Source organism: Astyanax mexicanus, chromosome 12, assembly GCF_023375975.1.
Source record: "Astyanax mexicanus isolate ESR-SI-001 chromosome 12, AstMex3_surface, whole genome shotgun sequence".
In the NCBI taxonomy this organism is placed as follows: domain Eukaryota; kingdom Metazoa; phylum Chordata; class Actinopteri; order Characiformes; family Acestrorhamphidae; genus Astyanax; species Astyanax mexicanus.
In genome coordinates, this window is record NC_064419.1 from 1,849,859 (window position 1) to 1,870,064 (window position 20,206).

The following is a 20,206-nucleotide window of genomic DNA, read 5'->3' on the forward strand; positions in this document are numbered from 1 at the left end:
TGCACGCAATCGTACTTCGTACTTCTGACCAAGCATTTGTACGATTCGCTTTACAGAAGCGCTAAATATTTCAGTAGAGGCACTTTACCTTCAGTTGTGTGGTGGGCTGATATAAATAAAGCATTCGATTCGCTCTCATCCTTTTACCAAATCAAAATGATAATATTAATAATAAAAAATTGATTTGTGGGTGGACTCCGTTAGGGTCACTCGACCAGTTTCCAAAGCAACTGCGTCGTGTGAACTACACACTGATGAATGTCGCTCCTTTTTACTCCCGTCAGTGAAGTTCGGGATACGGATTTCTCCCGCCCATAATTGCGGAAAATCATTACTTTTTTGCGAGATCAATGGCGAGGCAGCCTGCTTAAGTATGCAGAGTTCAGTCATTTTAAACCAACCTTAAGCCACACTCTCGCAGCGCCGGCTCTGAGAATATAAATAGAGCAACTCCAAGAATCGTTAGAGCTTCAGACCTTTAGTGGTCATGTAAAATTCAAGCCGCGGAGACGGAAAAAGAAAAGGAAAGATACGCCAGGACTTCTCCTCGCTCTCGTATTAATGTTACTTTTATCTCTCATCACCTTTTAAGCTCCACCATCAAAAATGGACCCCCTTTTTTCTGCCCGTCCGCTGAGCCGCGTCCCAGAGTTTTGAGTGCAGAAAAATACAGCAATTACCGAAGGGCCAGGAAAGGACCGGGGGGACGTCAGGAGAGCGGACGAAACACAGAGACAGCCTTTAATGGAGGCAGGAAGCGTAAAAAAAAAAAAAAAAAAACTACCCAGGTTCAAACTAAATTGAAACTAGATTGATATATTTCGTTCCCCTGCCATGTCTCTCTTTTTTTCACCAAACAGGTAAGACACTAGCAGCGCTGCAATTTCCACTCCGATGCTTTGATTGCAGCTCGTGTCAGGCTATCTTTCAGAGAGACTCTTGTAGCCGGGGCCGGCTCAGATGACGTCCGCCTCTGTGAAGATGTCTGTAGCTGAAGCCTAATTTCTGAGAGCATGAAACTTTAGCTCTTTCATGACAAATGGACTAATGGAAAATTTAAAAAGCTTTAAAATTTTACAGTTTGCTTTATTAACATCTGTTGAATAATAAAGAGAGCGGATTTAAGTTTTTAAGTGGTTTTAAGTGAAGTAACACAAGAAGTGAACACTGGTAAATAGCAGACTATGGTGTACACTATTTTTAGTGTGTTTTCAAACCAGCACAATTTGGTCAGATTAAAACAGATTCAGGTTTGAGCAGGTTTAAAAAAAAAAAAAAATTGCTCTCGGGTTTGGCCTAAAACAACTGCATCGAGACCAGGTAAGAGGTTCCAAACGAACTCTGAACTGGTTTGCCTGTGATAAGAACGTGATCTGGTTTCGATCCATTGCTCCTGCTGATAAGGTGCAGTTTAATTTGATATATTAGCCAGAATACATTGATTACCACAGCTGTGAACTGTGAACAAATGCTGCTCCATGATAAGCGATTTTACACAGCATGCATGTGCAGCGCTCACTGCTCACAGCCGCATGACTGCGTTTACTACTTGTACATCTGCACTGCACGTCCCATTTAAAAAAACACTGTGTTTGAAAGCTCAGCCGCAAATTTTTAGCGTTCTGTGTTAAAGCAGCTTCACACTGCACAGATATACAGATATACGACCTGTAATACAGAATCTTCTAGCTGTATTTACTTTCTTTCTCTCGTGGGAAAAGTTTAGGTTTGTGCCTGTGTGAAACCAAACCAACTACAGCAGCAGAAATCAAAGAAACCTAGGTTCTTCAGCGCAAACTCTGACCACTTCTGTTCACTGCTGCTGACATTTTGACATTTCCACTAAAACTGATGTGGAAATGCGGGCTGGTTCACTGTAAAGCACCACGATTCTGAAAACCTGAACAGAACTGGTTTAAGAACCAGAGTTCTTTTAGATCTGATCTACATGTTACACATGTACTGGAACATTTGTTCCTCAGTTAAGAACAATTTCATAATAATAAACTCGTCAGGAATCTTCAAAATGATTTGGAATATGTTTTTTTTTGTTTTTTCATCATGTTTTGTTGCTGTCTTTTTTAAAAACAATTCCATTTGGGCATTATTTTAAATGATATGGTAAGTTTAGGGCTTTTCTTCATTGGTTGACTTCATTGGCTTGTTTAGAGCATTTTAAAGAGTCACTTCTTGTTTTTTTTTATTTATTATTTTAACTGACAAGCTCTGATTCTGTTTTTAGACCTTGGGCTTTACTTATCATTGTTTTGCTCCAACTCAAACTCTCTCTCAACTGTCTCCTTTTATAAATATGATTTCTGGGGGGGTATTTGTGATGTGCAGCAGCTGAAGCTTTTATTTGCCCGGAGGATCTGACACTTAGTATTTTTGTCTTAGGTTAGTCCGAGCTCAGTTCAACTATAGGAGGAAAAACACTTAAAAACAAACCGATGCATTGAAGTATAAAGTAATCAGAAGTTCTTAGAAAACGCCAGAGGGTGAGTGAGAGGGAAACAGTGTGTGACCCTCAGTGTTAAATGAGCTTTGAAGCTCCAAATGTCAGCGTTGCTGTCCCGCAGTGCAGCAGGAGTCGGCCGCGCTATTAGCCCGGCTCAGCGGAGGCGCCGACCTGACGCAAACGCAGTGTGTCAGTGTGTGAAAGAATCTCCTGGAGCTTGTGCCATCGCACCGCACAGTCGAGGCGATGCCCCGCCACTGAGCGACCTACGTGAAGCGCAAATTCTTTTCAAACGCCCTGCCGGCCCTCTGCAGCCCGTGCTAACAGAGCCTGGAAATGCCTTGTGCAAATTTTGCTTTCGAACGACGGCTGGACCCCGGACCCGCCTGGTGTCGCCACTTTGCTCCATGTTCTTTAAAAAAAGAAAAGCAGGCAACTAGGGCTGCATCTGTCGATTATTCATTCAATGAAAATGAAGCCAAAATCTTCCAGACCATGTTGGCGATCCTGAAACCCGAGTCTGCACAGTAGAGACCAGAGGAGGGAGTAAGACTGTGGAGAGATCATAGACTGTGTATAGCTGGACAGAGCATCGTCTCTCAAAAGTGAAGCCACCACAGGTTGGGCGCCCCCTGCTGTTCAGTTTCAAAAAGCTGTGAAACCCCACCCACCCTATATAGGTTTCAATGGCAAAACAGAACAACTTTCAATCACGTTTCAAAAAAGGTGTGGTTAATGAAAAACGGCGGGTTATGTCCGGGAACAATAACAGACTGTCAGCTCCACTAGGCTCTGCAGCCTGTGACCTCGAGGCAGCTCTCAGGGGTGGGGTTATTCAAATGAGTAGGCTGTCTCTTCACAGTTTTTCTCCCTCCTCTGGTCTCTACTGCGCAGACTCGGGTTTCAGGATCGCCAACATGGCAGAAAATTTTGGCTTAATTTTCATTGAATGAATGGGAACGGAGACATCTTTTTTACAGTCTCTGGGAGAGACAGCCTACTCATTTTAATAACCCCGCCTCTGAGGGCTGCCTCCACAAAGCTATACACAGTCTATGGTCCCGCCCATACAGTCATTGGTCCCACCCAGGCTAGGTGTAACCCAGCCCTTTTACACACCAATAACCACACCTTTTAGAATAGAGCTGAATACCGTTTTAAAAAACTGACAATATAAGCAGAGGTTACTCTAGCTGCTGTTGAAAGTTGTCTGTTTTGCCATTGAAACCTATGGGGATGGGTGGGGTTACGCAGCTTTCTGCAACCGAACAGCAGGGGGCGCCCGACCTGTGGTGGCTTCACTTTTGAGAGACGATGCTCTGTCCAGCTATACACAGTCTATGGAGTAACTTGAATTACTCAAGTCATCGTTTCCTCCCTTCTGGCAACAGATCATCATCTCCACGCTTCCTGCAGAGCCGGTAGACGCTGACAGAGGTCTGTGCTGAGTGGTGAGCATGTCGTGCTCTTTGCTGATGAGCGGAGGGATGAATGAGGACGAGGCCTTGAAGATAAAGCTTATATAAAAGACCCCGCTTTACACCAACGCTAATACACAGCCCACAGCCCACACTGCTCCTCACAGCCCCACAGAGCTCGCTGATCCACAGGAGTATTGCAGGCGGCAGAGTTTCGCGCACCTGAGATAATCCAGACATGGCTGACAGCCACAGCTGCCCTCCAGATGTTAAATACATCTGATTACAGCACAGATGAAATATCTGCTCCAAATTGCCGAGATGTTCTGATGATTTCTCCGTCTTATCCTCCCAAAAGTCATTTCTCTGGGTTTGTTTTTCTCTCTCTAGCCTGCTGCTGTCCCTCCGCCTGACAGATTCTGGGTGTATGCGTGTCTGTCTCTCTGTCTGTCTGTCTGTCTGCCTGTATTCCAGCATGCTGTCTCTCTCTCTCTCTCTCTCTCTCTCTCTCACTTTTATCATTTCACTTTGACTGTTTTCATTTTTTCTCTTTCTGCCATCTACTTTTCCCTATCCCCTCTCTTCCTCTCTTAATAAATAAATTAACTGTTTATTTCTCTCTTTATTTTCTCTCACTTTCTCAATCAACATCTCTCACTCTTTCTTTTCCTTTCTCTCTCTTCATCTCTTTTTATCACCATCTCTCTCTTTCCATCTTTATCTTACTACTCCTTTTTTTGCCCTCTCTTTTTTTCTCTCCTCATCTTTCTCTCTAGTTTTCTTTTTTCTTTTTGACCCCCACTCTATCTCTCTCCCTCCAGTTAACTTTCTCTTTCAATGTCATCTGCCTTGTTTTGTCTCTCCATCTTCTTTTCTCTCTTTTCTTTACGTCACCTTATCTCTTCTTTATTTTCATCACTATTTATTTTCATCTCTCATATCTTCTTCTGTAATTCTTGCTCTTTTTCCACTTTTCTTTATCTTTTCTCACTTTATGTCTCTATCTTTTTCCCTTATTTCTGTTTTCCTCTCTTTCTTTACGTTTGCCGCTCTCACTATAGAGGAGAGCATATTTACTTTTCCTCTCTCATTTGTTCTTTCACGCTCTCTTACTCTTTTTATTTTCTTTTTATATTTTAAAATTAGAAAACAAGAATAACAAGAATAACTTAATGTTGAGCTTATTTTAAGTAAATAAAATACTAAAACTAAAACTAAATATTCTAAGTGAGTTTCTACAATATGCAAAATTCATACTGCAGTTTAATGGGTGAACTACAGAACTTTACTATTTAATTCACACTGCAGGTGAACCAGACCATTGTTCAGTAGATCTGGACCCAGTCTGAAAGTCTGGACCAAACAAGATATGTGTGAAAGCATGCTTACAATGCTCGGTAAGACAAAAATTCTGATTTAGTTTTAGTATTTCACAATAGGATAAACTGTATTTGATGGTACAAAACTACAGTATGGTACAAACATAAGACACGAAGTAAATAGTTGTCAATTATGAAACAAAGATTAAAAAACCCTCTAGTATTTACAGGCAAAAATTGTCCTTCAAACAGTCTCAGTCCATTACTGCATCCTCCCGCCCCCTCTCTCTTTTTAATACACTTTCTTTTCTCAGTTTCTGTACGTCAGACGCTGAAATGAGAATGCAGAGGGAGAAAATTGAAATTAATCAAACAGCACAAGAGAACTTAAGTGAGGGCTGAAGGAAAACAGTACGAAGGCAGTTAATTTGTATGCGTCTGATAAATGAGGCCGGGAGAGCTGCAGCATGTGCACATCAGAGAGTGAGAACCTGAGAGTGCTGCCACTACCACTCCCTTCTCCTTCCCTCTCCCCTCCCCCGAGCCGTCTGAACCCAGCCTGCTCCTCTCCAGCGCCAGCAAGCCCCGCATCCTCGTCAGAGAAACTGCTGGAGGCCAGAGATGATGAATAGAGGCACTGCAACTATTAATTCCCAATAACAGCTCCATTCTTCCTCTTCAGGCTCCCACTGCTGGCGACGTGCTCGCGAGGGGAGGAAAGTTCGCTAAGCTAATGCTCTCAACGCGCAAAGCAGCTTTGACTGCAATCACTGACTCCCCCTCTCAGACGCGAGACGGAGGGCAAATAAAGAAAATATGTTTTCTGACAGCCTAGGATCACTCCTACAGTGAAGAGGATGCGATGGGACCATGCCTTCTTTGCTTTGCATTGTTGAAATGTTGAAATTAGAAACTCTTGCTCTTGGTTATCTCATTATCTCTCAACCGCCTACAAAACAGGCCACAACCAATCAAAACCAAACCGATATGTGCCTCAAGAGTCTTCTGCTATTTTACAAAACATGCAGCTAAAGCAAGAGCAGACTATTCTACAAAAAATTGAAGTAAAACAGATGTTGCTATATTACTTGAAATCATCTTTATATGTTGAGAGCAATCAGTAAATCTAATGCTGTAGTGAAGAAAAGTAAAGTAAAGAAAAAAGTAACACGACTGTAAAAACATTAGCTAAATCATTAGTTCCCACCCCACCCTCATGAATGTGCTCATATCATATCATTACACAATATTATCGCCAACATTTTTGATTATTGTGAGCAATATTATGCCATAAAATATGGTGCCATATCACCCACCCCTAATCATCACATCAGGGTACTTGTCAGGGTGCGTGAAGGAAGGACGAGGAGAGCGGATGCAAATGCGAGTGAATTTATTACACAAGTAACAAAAGACAAAAATAAACAAATAAACTGAAACTAAACTGAAAACAAGAAATATGGGGAACAGAGACGCAACCATAACAGGCTAACAAAGCACAAGAACCGACACGAGGGAAAAGGAGCACGGACTATAAATAGTGTAACACACACACGGGAAACAGAAAACACCTGGGGCTAAGGGGCGGAGTTACAAATGAACACAGGTGAGGGCAAGAAACACTGAGGAACACAGATCACGTGGGAGACACACTCACAGTCACAAGCAGAGACAGGCACAGAAAAGGTAAATAAACACAGAAACACGAGAACAGACAGGGACCACGTGACAGTACTACTATTTTACTGTTTTAAGCAAAAGAGAAATTCACACTGTTCTTATTTCCCATTATATATACTGTATATCTACAAGAGACAGATTATATTTGTCCAGTATCATTTATTTTACTTTAATCCTGGATATATGGAGATATATGGAGTGCATTATTAGTATATTAGTATCGTGAAATCCTCGATCATTTACAAATCCGATAAAATTCTTGTATTTTTTAATATGTCAGTTAGGGGTGTGCCTTATCATCTCGTATTCAATATGTGCAAAAGCAAACAAGCTAAAAGTGCTACAAATTAAAGTCACAGAAAAGCTATAGTGCATATCAACTATTTGAATATTCCCCATTCTTCCCCATTCAACTCCAAACGTCCATCAAAACTGTGTAGCTTGAAATGTATTCTTAGATACTTAGATACAGATTTCTGAATTAGTCTCACAGCTCTATCTATAACTTTAAGAAATGCAATATTTCCCATCCCTCCTTCTGTTTGTCTGTTATATTTAAGAAAATTCACAGGCAGCAGACAGGGCTGCCACACTGCTGCTCAGAAATCCCTGACTGTGTCTCTTTCCAGTGTAGAGATGAAGGATTTTAGAAATACAGGAGACAGCAGAAACGCTCAGAAACCAAAGCCCTTCACCGTATCTGCAAAAGTGAAACAGCCAGCCAACAGCGAACCCCCCAAAAATATTCAAATAACACTACTTTTCATAAAACTTTCTATATTATATTTTCACTGAGGCAGAATTTAAAGTCTTGAGCTTTTTTTTTTTTTCAGCAGGGTCAACTGAAGACAGGGTTTATCTGTGTGCCGTAACCCCGAGTGAACCGCTGCAGTGCACTTCTGACACCGCACCTCAACAGGCCGGCCTTTAAAACGAGACCGCTAAATCACTGAACTATGAATAAATAATGGCTCTGGAAAAATAGATGAAAAAGGACACAACAATTGACTCCTGAAAGCCTGACAGCTTGAAAACACGCTGATAAAAAAGCAATCAAGTGAGCTTGTGCGTGTGATTGCTGCTTAACACAGGGGATCGCAAATGTAAATTGCTTTAAAGATAACAATGGAAATAATTAATGTTTGGGAAGGACTGTGTTATCCGGAGTCCATCTTTTTATGTATGTCTGCTGAATGAAGAAATGACATGCTAGGAAAAGCCCCTTCACTCACCCTGTTTATAGAGTTCCTCTTATGAAATATATATACATAAGCAGTCATCTCTAGACGTCTCTTTATGTGTGTGTGTATATATATATATATATATATATATATATATGTGTGTGTGTGTGTGCTCTGTGTATGTGATATTAGTGTGTGTGGGTGTCAGCATTTCATGTATGACTGCCTAATGGGGTGAGTCAGTATCAGTTATTCATATCTAGCCATTCATTTAATTCTAATTTAGCACATAAAAACCTTTTAGTTCTGTAAGTGTACAATGTTACGACAGGTTACAGTTACACAGTGCAAGCAGTGCTATTTAAACATATATTAAATATATGTACATGTGAATTTTTATAGCACAGCCTGGATATATTTATACAGAATTATATGTTAATCTATATTCCAGCACATATGCCACAATTCATTCATGGGATATTTTATTTTTACTACATAACTCCCACTTATATAAGATGCAAGTGACAGTGTGTTGTCTCAGGCTGGCACATGATGGACGTTTTTTTGTATATTTCTACTATATTTCTATAGAATTGAGAAAGGAGTGGAACCACAGTGTCCATGTTTTATACATTGTTGGTTCCTGCATGAAACAGTTATGCAAAAACAATGTATTTGGCTTTTTAAAGATTGGATGGCAAGTAAAACATGAATTATATATGTGTGTTACAGGGGCATCTCAAAAAAAAATATATATATATATATATAATTGGAAAGTTGCTTTATTCCAGTAATTCAGTTCAATGTGAAATATAGATGTATTGCACAGAGAGTGATCTATTTATTTATTAGAATATTATATAAGACCACTTGGTACTTTTGGCAGTATGGGCAGTGTGCCAAGTGCTGCTGGAAAATGAAATCCACATGCTTATAAAAGTTGTCAGCAGAGTTATATCAATTCCAAAGTCAGTGTAGTTTTGTTTTTCCAGGAAAATCTTACAGCACTTCATGCTTCCCTCTGCTGACTTTTTTAAAACTTTTATGGAGATGAGGATTTCATTTTCCAGCAGGACTTGGCACATTGCCCACACTGCTCCAAAAGTAACCAATGGTCTTATATAATATTCTTTGAACTTTGAACAAGCTATGGCTCTTGTAAGAACCAGGGTAATGACTGTGACTAGACCACACCATCAGTGTTGACCTTTCGAAAATACTGATTTAAACCCATTTACTGCTATTGCAATCCATGAGGTAAAGTGTTCTAATGTTGTAATAATCAATTTCCAAAAAAATCCAAAGTGATTTTTAACCCACTTAAGCTTACAGCCTAAAAATATCAGATGATGCACACTTTTTTTTTCGCAATAAAACATTCTGTGCTAAAAAAGACAACAGCTCTCAGTCCCTGTCCTCACAAAACCCTGGACAGTTTATTGTTTCTTCCCTGCGGTAAAAAACTAATTATGACATTAATTATCATGCCCATCATGTGCTGAATCAAGTGTGTTAGTCCAGGGAAATTAATTCTAATGGAAAAAATAAAACTTTCAAACACAAGACAAACACGTTTCTTGAGTCTGGGTCTAAACAGATACTGGCGGGGAAAACGTCCTCGAGCGGCCACTCACCGTCCAGCCTCCTCCGTCAGTGGTCATGTCACAGTAAACCTGGAAGCCTGCGGGGAAGTGTGTGGGAAACACAGAGTAAATCCCGTCTTCCCGCTGTCCGCTGGCGTAGATGTCACTGCAGTCTCTTGGTCGGGAGCCTGGGATGGGAAAAAATTAATAAAAAATTAAAAACAGGACAAGCCAAGCTCATCATCATCATCATAATCATCATCATCATCATCATCCAAATTAAGAGAGATGCTTAACCCTTGTGTGGTGATTGGGTCTGTGGGACCCATTTTCATTTTTCATCAAATGATACTAAAAAAATATTTTTTCTAACTCAAACTCATTGGCATTGGCTCATTTTTTGTTAAAAACATATATCAAAACACATTTTCAATAAACACACACTGTAGACCCCCCCCCCCTCTTCCCCCCTACACATTTATATTACATACAGTATGTTTGGCCAAGGGCTAATAAACATTGCTTCTTTTGTAAATTTGAAACTAAACAATTTTTCTACTCATATCTTGAGTTTAATTAATTTTCTTTTACATTTTTAAAAAAAAAATAATAAAAAAAAGGTGTTGCACTTTTTGAAAGAAATGTAACATAAGAAAGGTAAAGGGCAAATATTAACCATGTAAGCTGTTTGTTTATATTGCTTGCAATTTAGGTGAAGCAAGCATGTGAAAAGCATTTTTAATGTAAAATTGCTTAATTTTGCTGAATTAAATACAAGTAACAAAATAAACGAGTAACAAAAACATGAACACCACACAAGGGTTAAGAGCTCCACTCTCCACTCTCCTTTTGTTCCTCCCAGTCAGAGCATCTGAGGTGAGAGTATATAACTTTTTTAAATACAGCACACTCGACATGTGTCATCTTACACATGCAGCCTAAGCAGCAGCTTCTCAGTGTGCCTCCGTCACTGACTTCTGCAGCCCGCAGAGAGAGAGGCCAGCCGAGCGGCCGTCTACAGAGAGACCCGATCCACTGTAGGGCTCATTATGACTAGCTGACCGGTTGGAGATGGAGGGGTAATGAGGAGCTTCTTTACCCTCTCCGTTGGCGCAGCCTTTGGGCCGGATGCTGCGGATCGGAGCCCTCTGGAGATCTGCCTTCAGGCGCCCCTTCGTGTTGCCGTTTTCCTTCTGCATGGAGTTGAGCGCATCGCTCACTGAGTTCACAACCTTCACCATGTTGATCTGGCTCTCCGACAACAGCTGGAGCGAGAGAAAGAGAGAGAGAGAAAGAGAGAAAGAGAGAGAGACAGGGGGAGAAACAACAAGGGAGAGATAGAGAATGTTGTTGAGAATGAGACTAATTGTTTTTGATTCAGACTAATTCAAGGACAAAAGCAAGGCGTAACCAGGAATCTTGTTTCAGGCTGCTGGTTTTATTGTGATAAACATCATCTATAAAACTTTAACTGTGTTTAATATACATAATATATATTGTGGCGTGAGGAGGCGGGGGAACCGTGGGTCCGCCCCACGCCGGAACTCACAGCCATGTCTGGCCCAGCCGGTGTGCATTCAGGACTGATTAAGCAGCCGGCTGGGACAGGTATAAAACTCAGCCTCAGCTCACTGAGGAGGAGACGCTTGACTGGGGAGCTGAGGGCTGAGGCTGCACGGACATTTAAGAACTAAAGAAAAGTCATTATACAGACTCTAGAGCCCCATTAGGGCTGAGTATGTTTATTTGAGTTGTTTTGGGTGTGGTGGAGGGCAGTTAAAAGCCAAATAAAAGGTACGTTTTGAGTTATTTACTCCCCGTGTCTGTGTTATCTGTGCGCTTCCTCCTTCCGGGTCACAGTGGTCACGCCCCTAACCCCAGGGTCTACCACAATATATATAAGAACTGCTGACATTTAAAGTTACATATTATCAATAACCATGTTTTTGCCATATCAGAGTTGCCTTTATTGTCACATGGTCACAAGTACCAGTGAAATTAGCCATCAATTTATCTATATGCATACATAGTATACAAACATGTATAACGTACCCTTATGTATACATATGAGTATATATATGAGTTTCTTTGATTGTACCAAATTGAAAACCTCTGGAATATAATCAAGAGGAAGATGGATGATCACAAGCAATCAAACCAAGCTGAACTGCTTATTTTTTTTATTTTTTTGCAACAGGAGTGGCAACATAAAGTTATCCAAAAGCAGTGTGTAAGACTGGTGGAGGAGAACATGATGCCAAAATGCATGAATGAAAACTGTGATTAAAAACCACCAGGGTTATTTCACCAAATATTGATTTCTGAACTCTTAAAACTTGTTATTACTATGAATTAGTTTTTGTCTTTGCATTATTTGAGGTCGGAAAGCTCTGCACCTTTTTTGTTATTTCAATCATTTTTTTCATCTTCTGCAAATAAATGCTCTAAATGATGATATTTTTATTTGGAATTTAGGAGAAATGTTGTTCGAAGTTCATTTTACTCAAACATAAACCTATAAATAGCAACAACAAAAACAATCCAGAGCTGTAATGTAGTGGAAACAGTGAGGACTTTGGCTACAGTTACACAATGAACAAGATGTACAAGAACAAATATTTCACAAGTAAAAGTACAAGTCATTCCGTAAGATTACACTACATCAGACATTCTGTCCTTCAGCACAGTGAGAGGTGACGACAGGACAGAGGCACAGTTTTTTGTGTCTGTCTCAGCAGTGCTGCTAAGGCTTGTCTACTACTCGACAGTCTGGTGTGACAGTTAGCGCTGACCCTGAGTGATGCAGACTACACTACACAGTCCTGTGCCCCACAGTTACTATGTGGGGCAGGTCCTCACGTATGAGACATCAGCATCCGGCTGTACGTAAATCCCAGTCTGCAATTAGAGGAAATGATATTTGAAAGCTCTCCTCTTTCCCCTCGACGCACTGAAAACGTGAAGCCCTCAGGGGTGTAGTGAACAAACACCCAGTTGTGTGTATTTGTGTGTGTGTAGAGTTGGAGCATGTGCTAATGCGGTGGTGTGTGTGGCAACGTCTGAAGCTAAGTATTTGTGTGTGTGGCCGCTGGTTAGGTTGACAATGATGGCAGCTGACGTGTTGGTCACCTCCCGAGCGGACAGTGGGGACATTAACGCTCTCTGCTCTCAGCACGGATTCATCTCACACGCCCTCTCCTCACATGTTGCCACAGCAACCGTGCTCACCTGTCATTCACGAGTAGGTTGGCCCAATAGCGGGGAGAATAGAGAAAGAAAAACATGACGACGGCAAGGGGAGAGGCAGCGTCACCTGTTGATGCTTTTCCACCGTTGAATAAACCTGTTGCCCTACTCATACGACCTCGGGATACAAAAAAACAATTCCTGAGAGGCTTGGCCTGCAATTACTGCACTTTTCATAATGTGCAGAGAAAGTTGATTAGACTGAAAAAACTGGAACACAGTATCTAAAAGGGTCCATTTTCATGACTCTGTAAAAATATACTGTATAATAATATTTGCTTTTACCAAAAACTTTGATTCAAATGATTTATGAGAGTGCATTTAAAGGAATTATATACACTGGGCCAGATTTTAGTGATTTATAGCTAAGCTGTCAACTGTGCACCGTGCAACTTTATTTTGGGCGTGTCAGTGTGTCTTTGCTATCGTAACAACGAGAAAAGTACACCTTGCACGGCTCAAAAAATGCATGCAAAATGCAAAAGGCATGTACTAATTCTCTTAATTAATCATGGGTTTCAAACATAACATGAACTAAACTAAACTAATCAATGTGGCACTTGCTATTCCCTTTAAGAGCCAGGTGTGGTATGACTTTAGCAGATTGCTATTTTAAAGGTGCAGCGCTTCTAAGCTTCTCAGCATCTCAGCAGAGGAAACTGACCTGCTTGTTCATGCTGTGGATCATTTATGGGAACACGGCACCCCTGCATGGCTGTACAAGATCTATGGGCATATGGACATATGGAAGGTATTGATGGCTGACTGTTGACTGTTGTCAGGGTTCTAATCAGTCAGTGGTGCACCTGTGTTTTCCGTTGCCAAGATATTAGTGTAACATAGTGTAATAATGAGCATCGCAACACGCCTTAATACATAGTGTGTTAATCGGACCCATTATGTTCTAAATGTACCAATATCTTGCCCCCTCCTTCCAATATGTGATTGCCACACTGGTTGCCACATTGAGGACATTGAAACTAGACAATCAAACGAAATTCAGGTCAATGTATCATTAAATTTATAGCTAAATTGAGTCAATATAGAGCCAAAGTTTCTCTTAACCTCACTCTTCCACTTGACTACAGTCTGCAGTGTAAAGAGCATCCTCTGTTTATATCTGCAGGTAGTGCAATTTTAGTTTGCTGTTATTTGCAATGTTTTTGATGTATTTATTGTGAAAACTCTTATCAAGCTAACAATAAAAAAATATGGTTTATCTTGCAGCCCCTGCATCTGATCGTTCATTTCAGAGCTCATGTTATGGAACGTCTTCTCCTGACTCCTTCCATTGATGTTAGAATAAAAATCATAGATTACATAGAACAACTTCGCTGCGTGCACTGATGTTGTCTTAAAGGCCTAATTAAGAATCTCTGTAGCTGGTTGGCCACGTTTTAGTCCTTAACAGCAGAGGCTTTTGAATAGCAGCATATCCAATTATGACATCTAACTGCTCTTGCATGTTGAGTAAAACGCATCCCCAGGAAACCAGCTTGCCGCTTCCGCCGGTCCTGATGGAATCTTTAAGCGAAGCGGTGAAAAAACAGAGCGGGATTTAGATGTCTTTCGCTTAGAATTCAGGCCGCACCGCTCCTCTGGTCCTCCGTTAGGAGATAAAGCATGCTTTTATATCTCTGCTGCCCAGCCTGCTCTGTAAACATACTATCAGCTGTGTGGAGCACGCTGCTGATGGCTGCTGTTGCTGCATTGAACATTATTTAAAATAAAGCCCCTTTTGCTTTGTTGAGGTGCATCCATTAATCACAGACACATTCAGAGCTGCTTTTCCTGCAGTCTCCCATATCATCAATAATCTCCCTAACAGACTGGGCATCTGAGTCTGGAACGCAGCTCACACTCAAAAAAGCCCAGAAAAAAAAAACTACACAGAAAGCCTGATGCTCACTGGAGAAGGAAAGATTAATGAACAGCACAGCACTGCTAGAAATGGAATAGAAAATAGCACTGCATGCCAGACAATCAAAACTTTCAATCTTACAGCATGAATGACTGCAAACATATGAGAATATTTCTACAGCATAATACAGTTTATATTCTTGTTTTTTTCTCTGCTCTTTTCCCTCGTATTTTAGTTTTTTTTTTTTTGTTGTTGTTGTTGCAGAAACAATGTGGGAAACATTTTAAATCTAAAATCTAAAGCTTATCACACTTCTTTATTCTTATATCTTTTTTTTAGCTTCAATTAAACATATAAAACACTCTTTTACCTAATATAAATGTTTCTGGTAACACTTTACAATAAGGGTACATTAATTAACAGTATGTATGGCACAATGTCTCAAAAATTATTAATTGACACTACTTATATATGTCATTCATTTAATCAATTCATTTTATACAAGCAGTAAAATGCAGTTTAATAATTTAAATTAATAATTAGTTAAGACATTACTTAACTGATTAACAATAATTAATCCTGTGGAGTGTTAATTGGTGTAATCCTATTTTTTTACACTTAAAAACTTGGCTTTTTATTTTATGGAACTCAAAGTGGTTCTTCTGTAGCATCACTAAAATAACTTTTTGACGCACCTTAATTTGTAGAGTGTATTTTCAGCTTTCTGTGCTTTTTTAAACCACTTTTTATGCATCTAAAAGTACTTTTAGACACACTTTCTCATTTAATGTTTGTATTAAATACATGATTTGGGACTAAGATGGGTGATTTGGAAAAGCTGGAGCATCACAGCTTGAAGATAAAAACCAGCAGCTATTGTTCAGCACCTCCAGGAACTCCTTCCTTCAAGATGCTGAGAAAACTATTATAGTTGTATATATATATTTGTGTTTAATTCCAGTTTGATTCAGCTGAGATAATAAAAACGTGGAAAGATAATAAAAAGCCATTCAGCTATTGTTAGCTTTTAGCTTAGCACTGATTCCGGTTTCCTTTCCTAAGTTTTTTCAGCTTTAAAGTTTTATTTAAATTGCACTGTATATCAATTCCAGGTATTTAACACTTAATATTTTAAAGTTATGCCAAGAAAATCAGATTGACATTGACATGTCCCCTTTAACATAGCATCTCTTCTTTTCAACGAGACACAACCTTTAAACCATTAATATAAAGAACTCTGCAGCCAAACATTATCCTTATATGATTAACTGGCCTCCTTGAGGGCAAAACGCAGTCCTCCTCTCTTTCTTCTCTTGGTTTCTAGAAGCGAGTCTTTCAGTGCAACCCACTGTTCTGGCTTTGCTCCGTTACATTTTCTCGGACTAAAATCCCTTAGGCCACGACAAAGCACACCCATTCTTAATGCACACCCACTCTAATGAGGACTTGAAGACATTCGCTGCATTAAGCCTTTACTGAAGCATGCCATTATAAAACAAGGCAGTCAAGTTTTTTGTTGCCGTCTTTGAAAATCTCTGCAAATCCCTGCCAGGTTTGACGTGGTCTAAATATGTATAAAACTGGCTTATTTAAACTGAGACAAGGCCATTGAAAATGGTCAAGCTGGTTTAATGCTGTGCCTTGGCGCGCACTCACTCACATATCTTTAAAATTAGTCTCAGTGCTGTCAAAATATTCCTTGAGTTGATCAAGCAGAGTGCCTGGGGCGGACGTAGCTTGGGCCGTTATTTCCAGAGAGCATACTCTGTGGTTTGGCCTCCAGAATCAACAGTATTTCAATAGTGACTGGCTGCATCTCAATCAGAAGCTAAATTATTGGGGTCAAAGAAAGTTTAGACCAACTCTTTTTTCCTTTGTATCTCAATTTTCCAGTAATTTCTGTCAGATTACAGATGAGTCTTTGCCGGCAGATCAGGGGAACGTTTATTAATTTTATCGTAGCTCTGACAGATGAGTCAACAGTCTCTTTCATGCGAGACACTTCTCCAAGGTAAAGGGCAAAAGCGAGTTGTCTAGGCGACAAAGGTTGATCACCAGGCGATGGGCGAGACGCGCGCTGTCTGACTTGCCAGGCAATTACCCGTGGCACTCGTTCTAATGAGGCCACTCTGATAATTAACTAGAGGATATGTTAAGCACTCCTACAGGAGTGATGTCGACTCTCTGATCTGGCCTTTGCCAAAGCGAGACTTTCAAGACACAGCGAGCTGTCCTGAGATGCCTTTAAACTTAAAGAACGGAGTGTGAACTACATCTCCTAACTTATTCCACTTATCCCTTCACCACCTCAGATCTGCAGCCAGATCCACAGCCGTGGTGCTGACCTAGTTATGAGTTCTCCAGTCTCTGGAAGACTTGAAATGAGGTGAGACTGGGAAAGGCTTCAGCTACCTCTTCTTTAATGGAATCTAAAACATTCTGCCATCCTGTCAGAGCAAGATTCATTCATACTTGAAAAGTCCTTAAAGCTTTTACAGTGTATTAAAGCCGAGGATGCGTCAGTCTAGTCAGTTTTCAATGACGATCTGACACATTCCTGAGCAACAGTAGAGAAAATTACATTTTTACACACTAATTCATTAAGTAGAGAATGTTCAGAGAATGTGTGTTTTTTTACTCCAGATTTTTAACTAGTTTTTTACACAACAATAGTTAATCTTCACAGATTACTCTACTGAAAACTGTTTATATACAGTAAGCTTAAAATTCCAATATTTTCAACAGTGTGATTAGCATCAGCGCTAGCCACGGTTAGCAGCAGCAGTGCTAGTCGGGGTTAGCAGCATCAGCTCTAGCCATAGTTAACAGTGCTTTGCGCTAGTAATATTAGCTAGTGGTTCATTCCACGTAACTTGTTTTAACACGGTAAACACACAGACGACAGTCCAATACACAAACCTCTGAACGTCGAAAAAGCTCGCGCTGTGTTTAGCGGCTAATGCTTATGCTGCTCCAGCCTCACTGCTGGAGAAACTTCATTGAAACTCCTGTATAACTCTGTACTTCAGCAGAGTGGCTTTACTGATCCTTAATATCTGACTGGTAGAATCAATACATAATAAGGATTATAAGGTGCACGTTTTTTAGGAAAATAAAATTATTTTAAGTGCGCCTTATAGTGCAAAAAATACTGTATATTTAACCTAATTTGTTAAGTCAATGTAAAAAGATTTCATTCCAAGTCAAAAGTAAATGCAGAGCATTTCCCTTGTAAATGTACAGAATGTTGGTGGTTCAGACTATGGTCTGTTGTTTTTAAAGAGAAACTGCCCTGACACTATTGGATCTATATACAATTACAATTATATACCAAATATAACACTGACATGTCTGAAATAAATATTACATTACTCTGTGTTTAAACATAGAGGGCACTATGCAATTTTAATATTAATAATAATATTAATGCATATGATTATGTGGTAAAATTGCTGGTATTTTGCTGGCGTTCAGCAAAGATGAAAATCTTTATCCTATCAATTAGGCATTAAAAAAAGATATTTTCATTCAATTCACTTTCATTTGTCTTCTGTCAGCATATCTCTACTCATGTAAAAGGCTTAAGCAATGCCTTTCCCCCTAATGCTGGGATATTCACACCAGTGGGTTTGTGCACATCCGCCGCCACTGCGGTGTTTTCCGGGCAGTGAAGGGGGATAATGAGAACGGGAGCCCACAGCCTTCCTGCTTTCTTAATGACCCAGCGCTTGTGCTGAGATGACTGGTACCTAGGGATCCACAAATGAAACCTTTACCCTTTCTCTTCAAAGGCACCCACAGGACAAAATGACTTAGCATCTCAGCAATTTATTTTACTCGAAGAGAAGCGTTTTATTTATTAGGAAAGGACAAAATCATGCAATAATTGTGAGGCATTATTGTTATATTTAGTGTATTTTACAGAAATAATATCAAACCTGCCTTTTAACAGCCTGGCTCTGTGAAGAGATGATAACTGAACTGTAGTCTGATCTCCTGCTGTGGAATGTGGCTCAGACGCTTGAGAGAAAGCAATTGAGAAAAGGTCTTGCTCGGGGAAAAAGGGAGGGTTTCTACTCCTTCTATGCTATTAGGCAACACTTCAGTTATTGTGTCCACTTGAAACAAGTCAGAGTCAGTATTTGAGCTTTTCTTTTCTAAGAGGTTGAGGAATTTAACAGCAAAACATAGTCGTTAGCTTGAGAGTTATAAGAAACATTCGCCACCCTTTGCCCTCCCTGAGCGGAGTCACTGCTGTTCAAAGGATACCTTCCATTGAGGGGTGGATTTCATCCAAAAATACTTTCACCGTATTTCACCACAGCGGCTTTTAACGTGATCTTCGTTTATTTATTTATTTTTTTTTCCTATATGGCCAAAGAGATTAAAGTAGACAACTCATCAACAAGACATCTCATTTTAATCTTTAATCTAAGCTGCCCTTCAAGCCAGGAACTACACCCTATTATAAAGCTTATCTAAGAATATATGACAAATAATAACCAGGCACACAGCAAAGGTTTATGGGAGACAGCCTTGTGTTTATTGCCTGGCTGAGGAAATCTAATGAAAGCATGGTCCTAGTTCACTGGCTGAATTCATTAAATGCTGATCTAAATGTTGGGGCTGCTGGTCCCATCTGTCTCCCACACCGCTGGTATCAGTCTGTCTCTGGTATCAGGGTTGGAATAACACTGTTATTACGTCCCAGTAATGGCACAACTTCATGTTAATGTTAGAGTGTGATGTGTCCTGAAATATTACATAATCCCCTTCGTCCACATGCCTCTATCACTTTCAGTGATGGTTCTGCATCTCCCAGCTTGTCCAGAAATCCATGTTCAAAGGGTGCCCTATATGGGGAGCCCAAAACAGTTGTATAAGACATGCAGTGACTTCCTCACTGTCTTTTATGGTGGAGTTGCAGCACAAAAAACTCACTGCATCTAAACATGTATCTTTGCATAAAAACATTTGGGAACCTCTGTACACAACTGGCACAACTTCTTCAGACATAACTAGGGTCTTCTCATCATTTATGCTTGGAGAACGATTGCACTGTAGAGAAGCAGAAACCGCTCTGTCTGTGGTTAGCGGCTAATGCTAATACTGCTCCATCCTCGGTTCTGGAGAAACTTTACTGAAACTCATTCATAACTGTGAATGTTAATGCGTTGTGTTTAATAAAACCATGTAAACATATAATTTTAAGATTTGTTTTTTTGTGTGGTATTTAAGTTTAAGCAGACTGTGTTTGTCTATTGTTGTGAACTCCAATATGCAGGAATCCAAGTAATCCCAAATGGTTCACATACCTTTTCTTGCAACTGTAATATGGAGGGTAGTGTCTTTTTTTGCTACTATTGCTACTCCTGGATCAGCATGCCTGCTTCTGTACGGCAATGCCACTTTGGTAAAGCAGGCAGGGCAGCACTTAATGCGAGAACTACAGTCTATAAT

At 40.1% G+C, this 20,206-nt stretch overlaps 1 protein-coding gene across 1 annotated transcript in view; it reads right to left on the reverse strand.

Moving 5' to 3' along the window:
- fibcd1a (fibrinogen C domain containing 1a) overlaps window positions 1-20,206 on the reverse strand; it is a 110,541-nt gene that overhangs the window by 61,221 nt on the left and 29,114 nt on the right. Inside the window, exons 4-5 of the mRNA XM_049486224.1 lie at window positions 10,739-10,904; window positions 9,691-9,827 (exon numbers count right to left, since the gene is read on the reverse strand). Of these exons, the coding sequence (XP_049342181.1) occupies window positions 9,691-9,827; window positions 10,739-10,904 (303 nt within the window). The remainder of the gene's footprint in view (window positions 1-9,690; window positions 9,828-10,738; window positions 10,905-20,206) is intronic.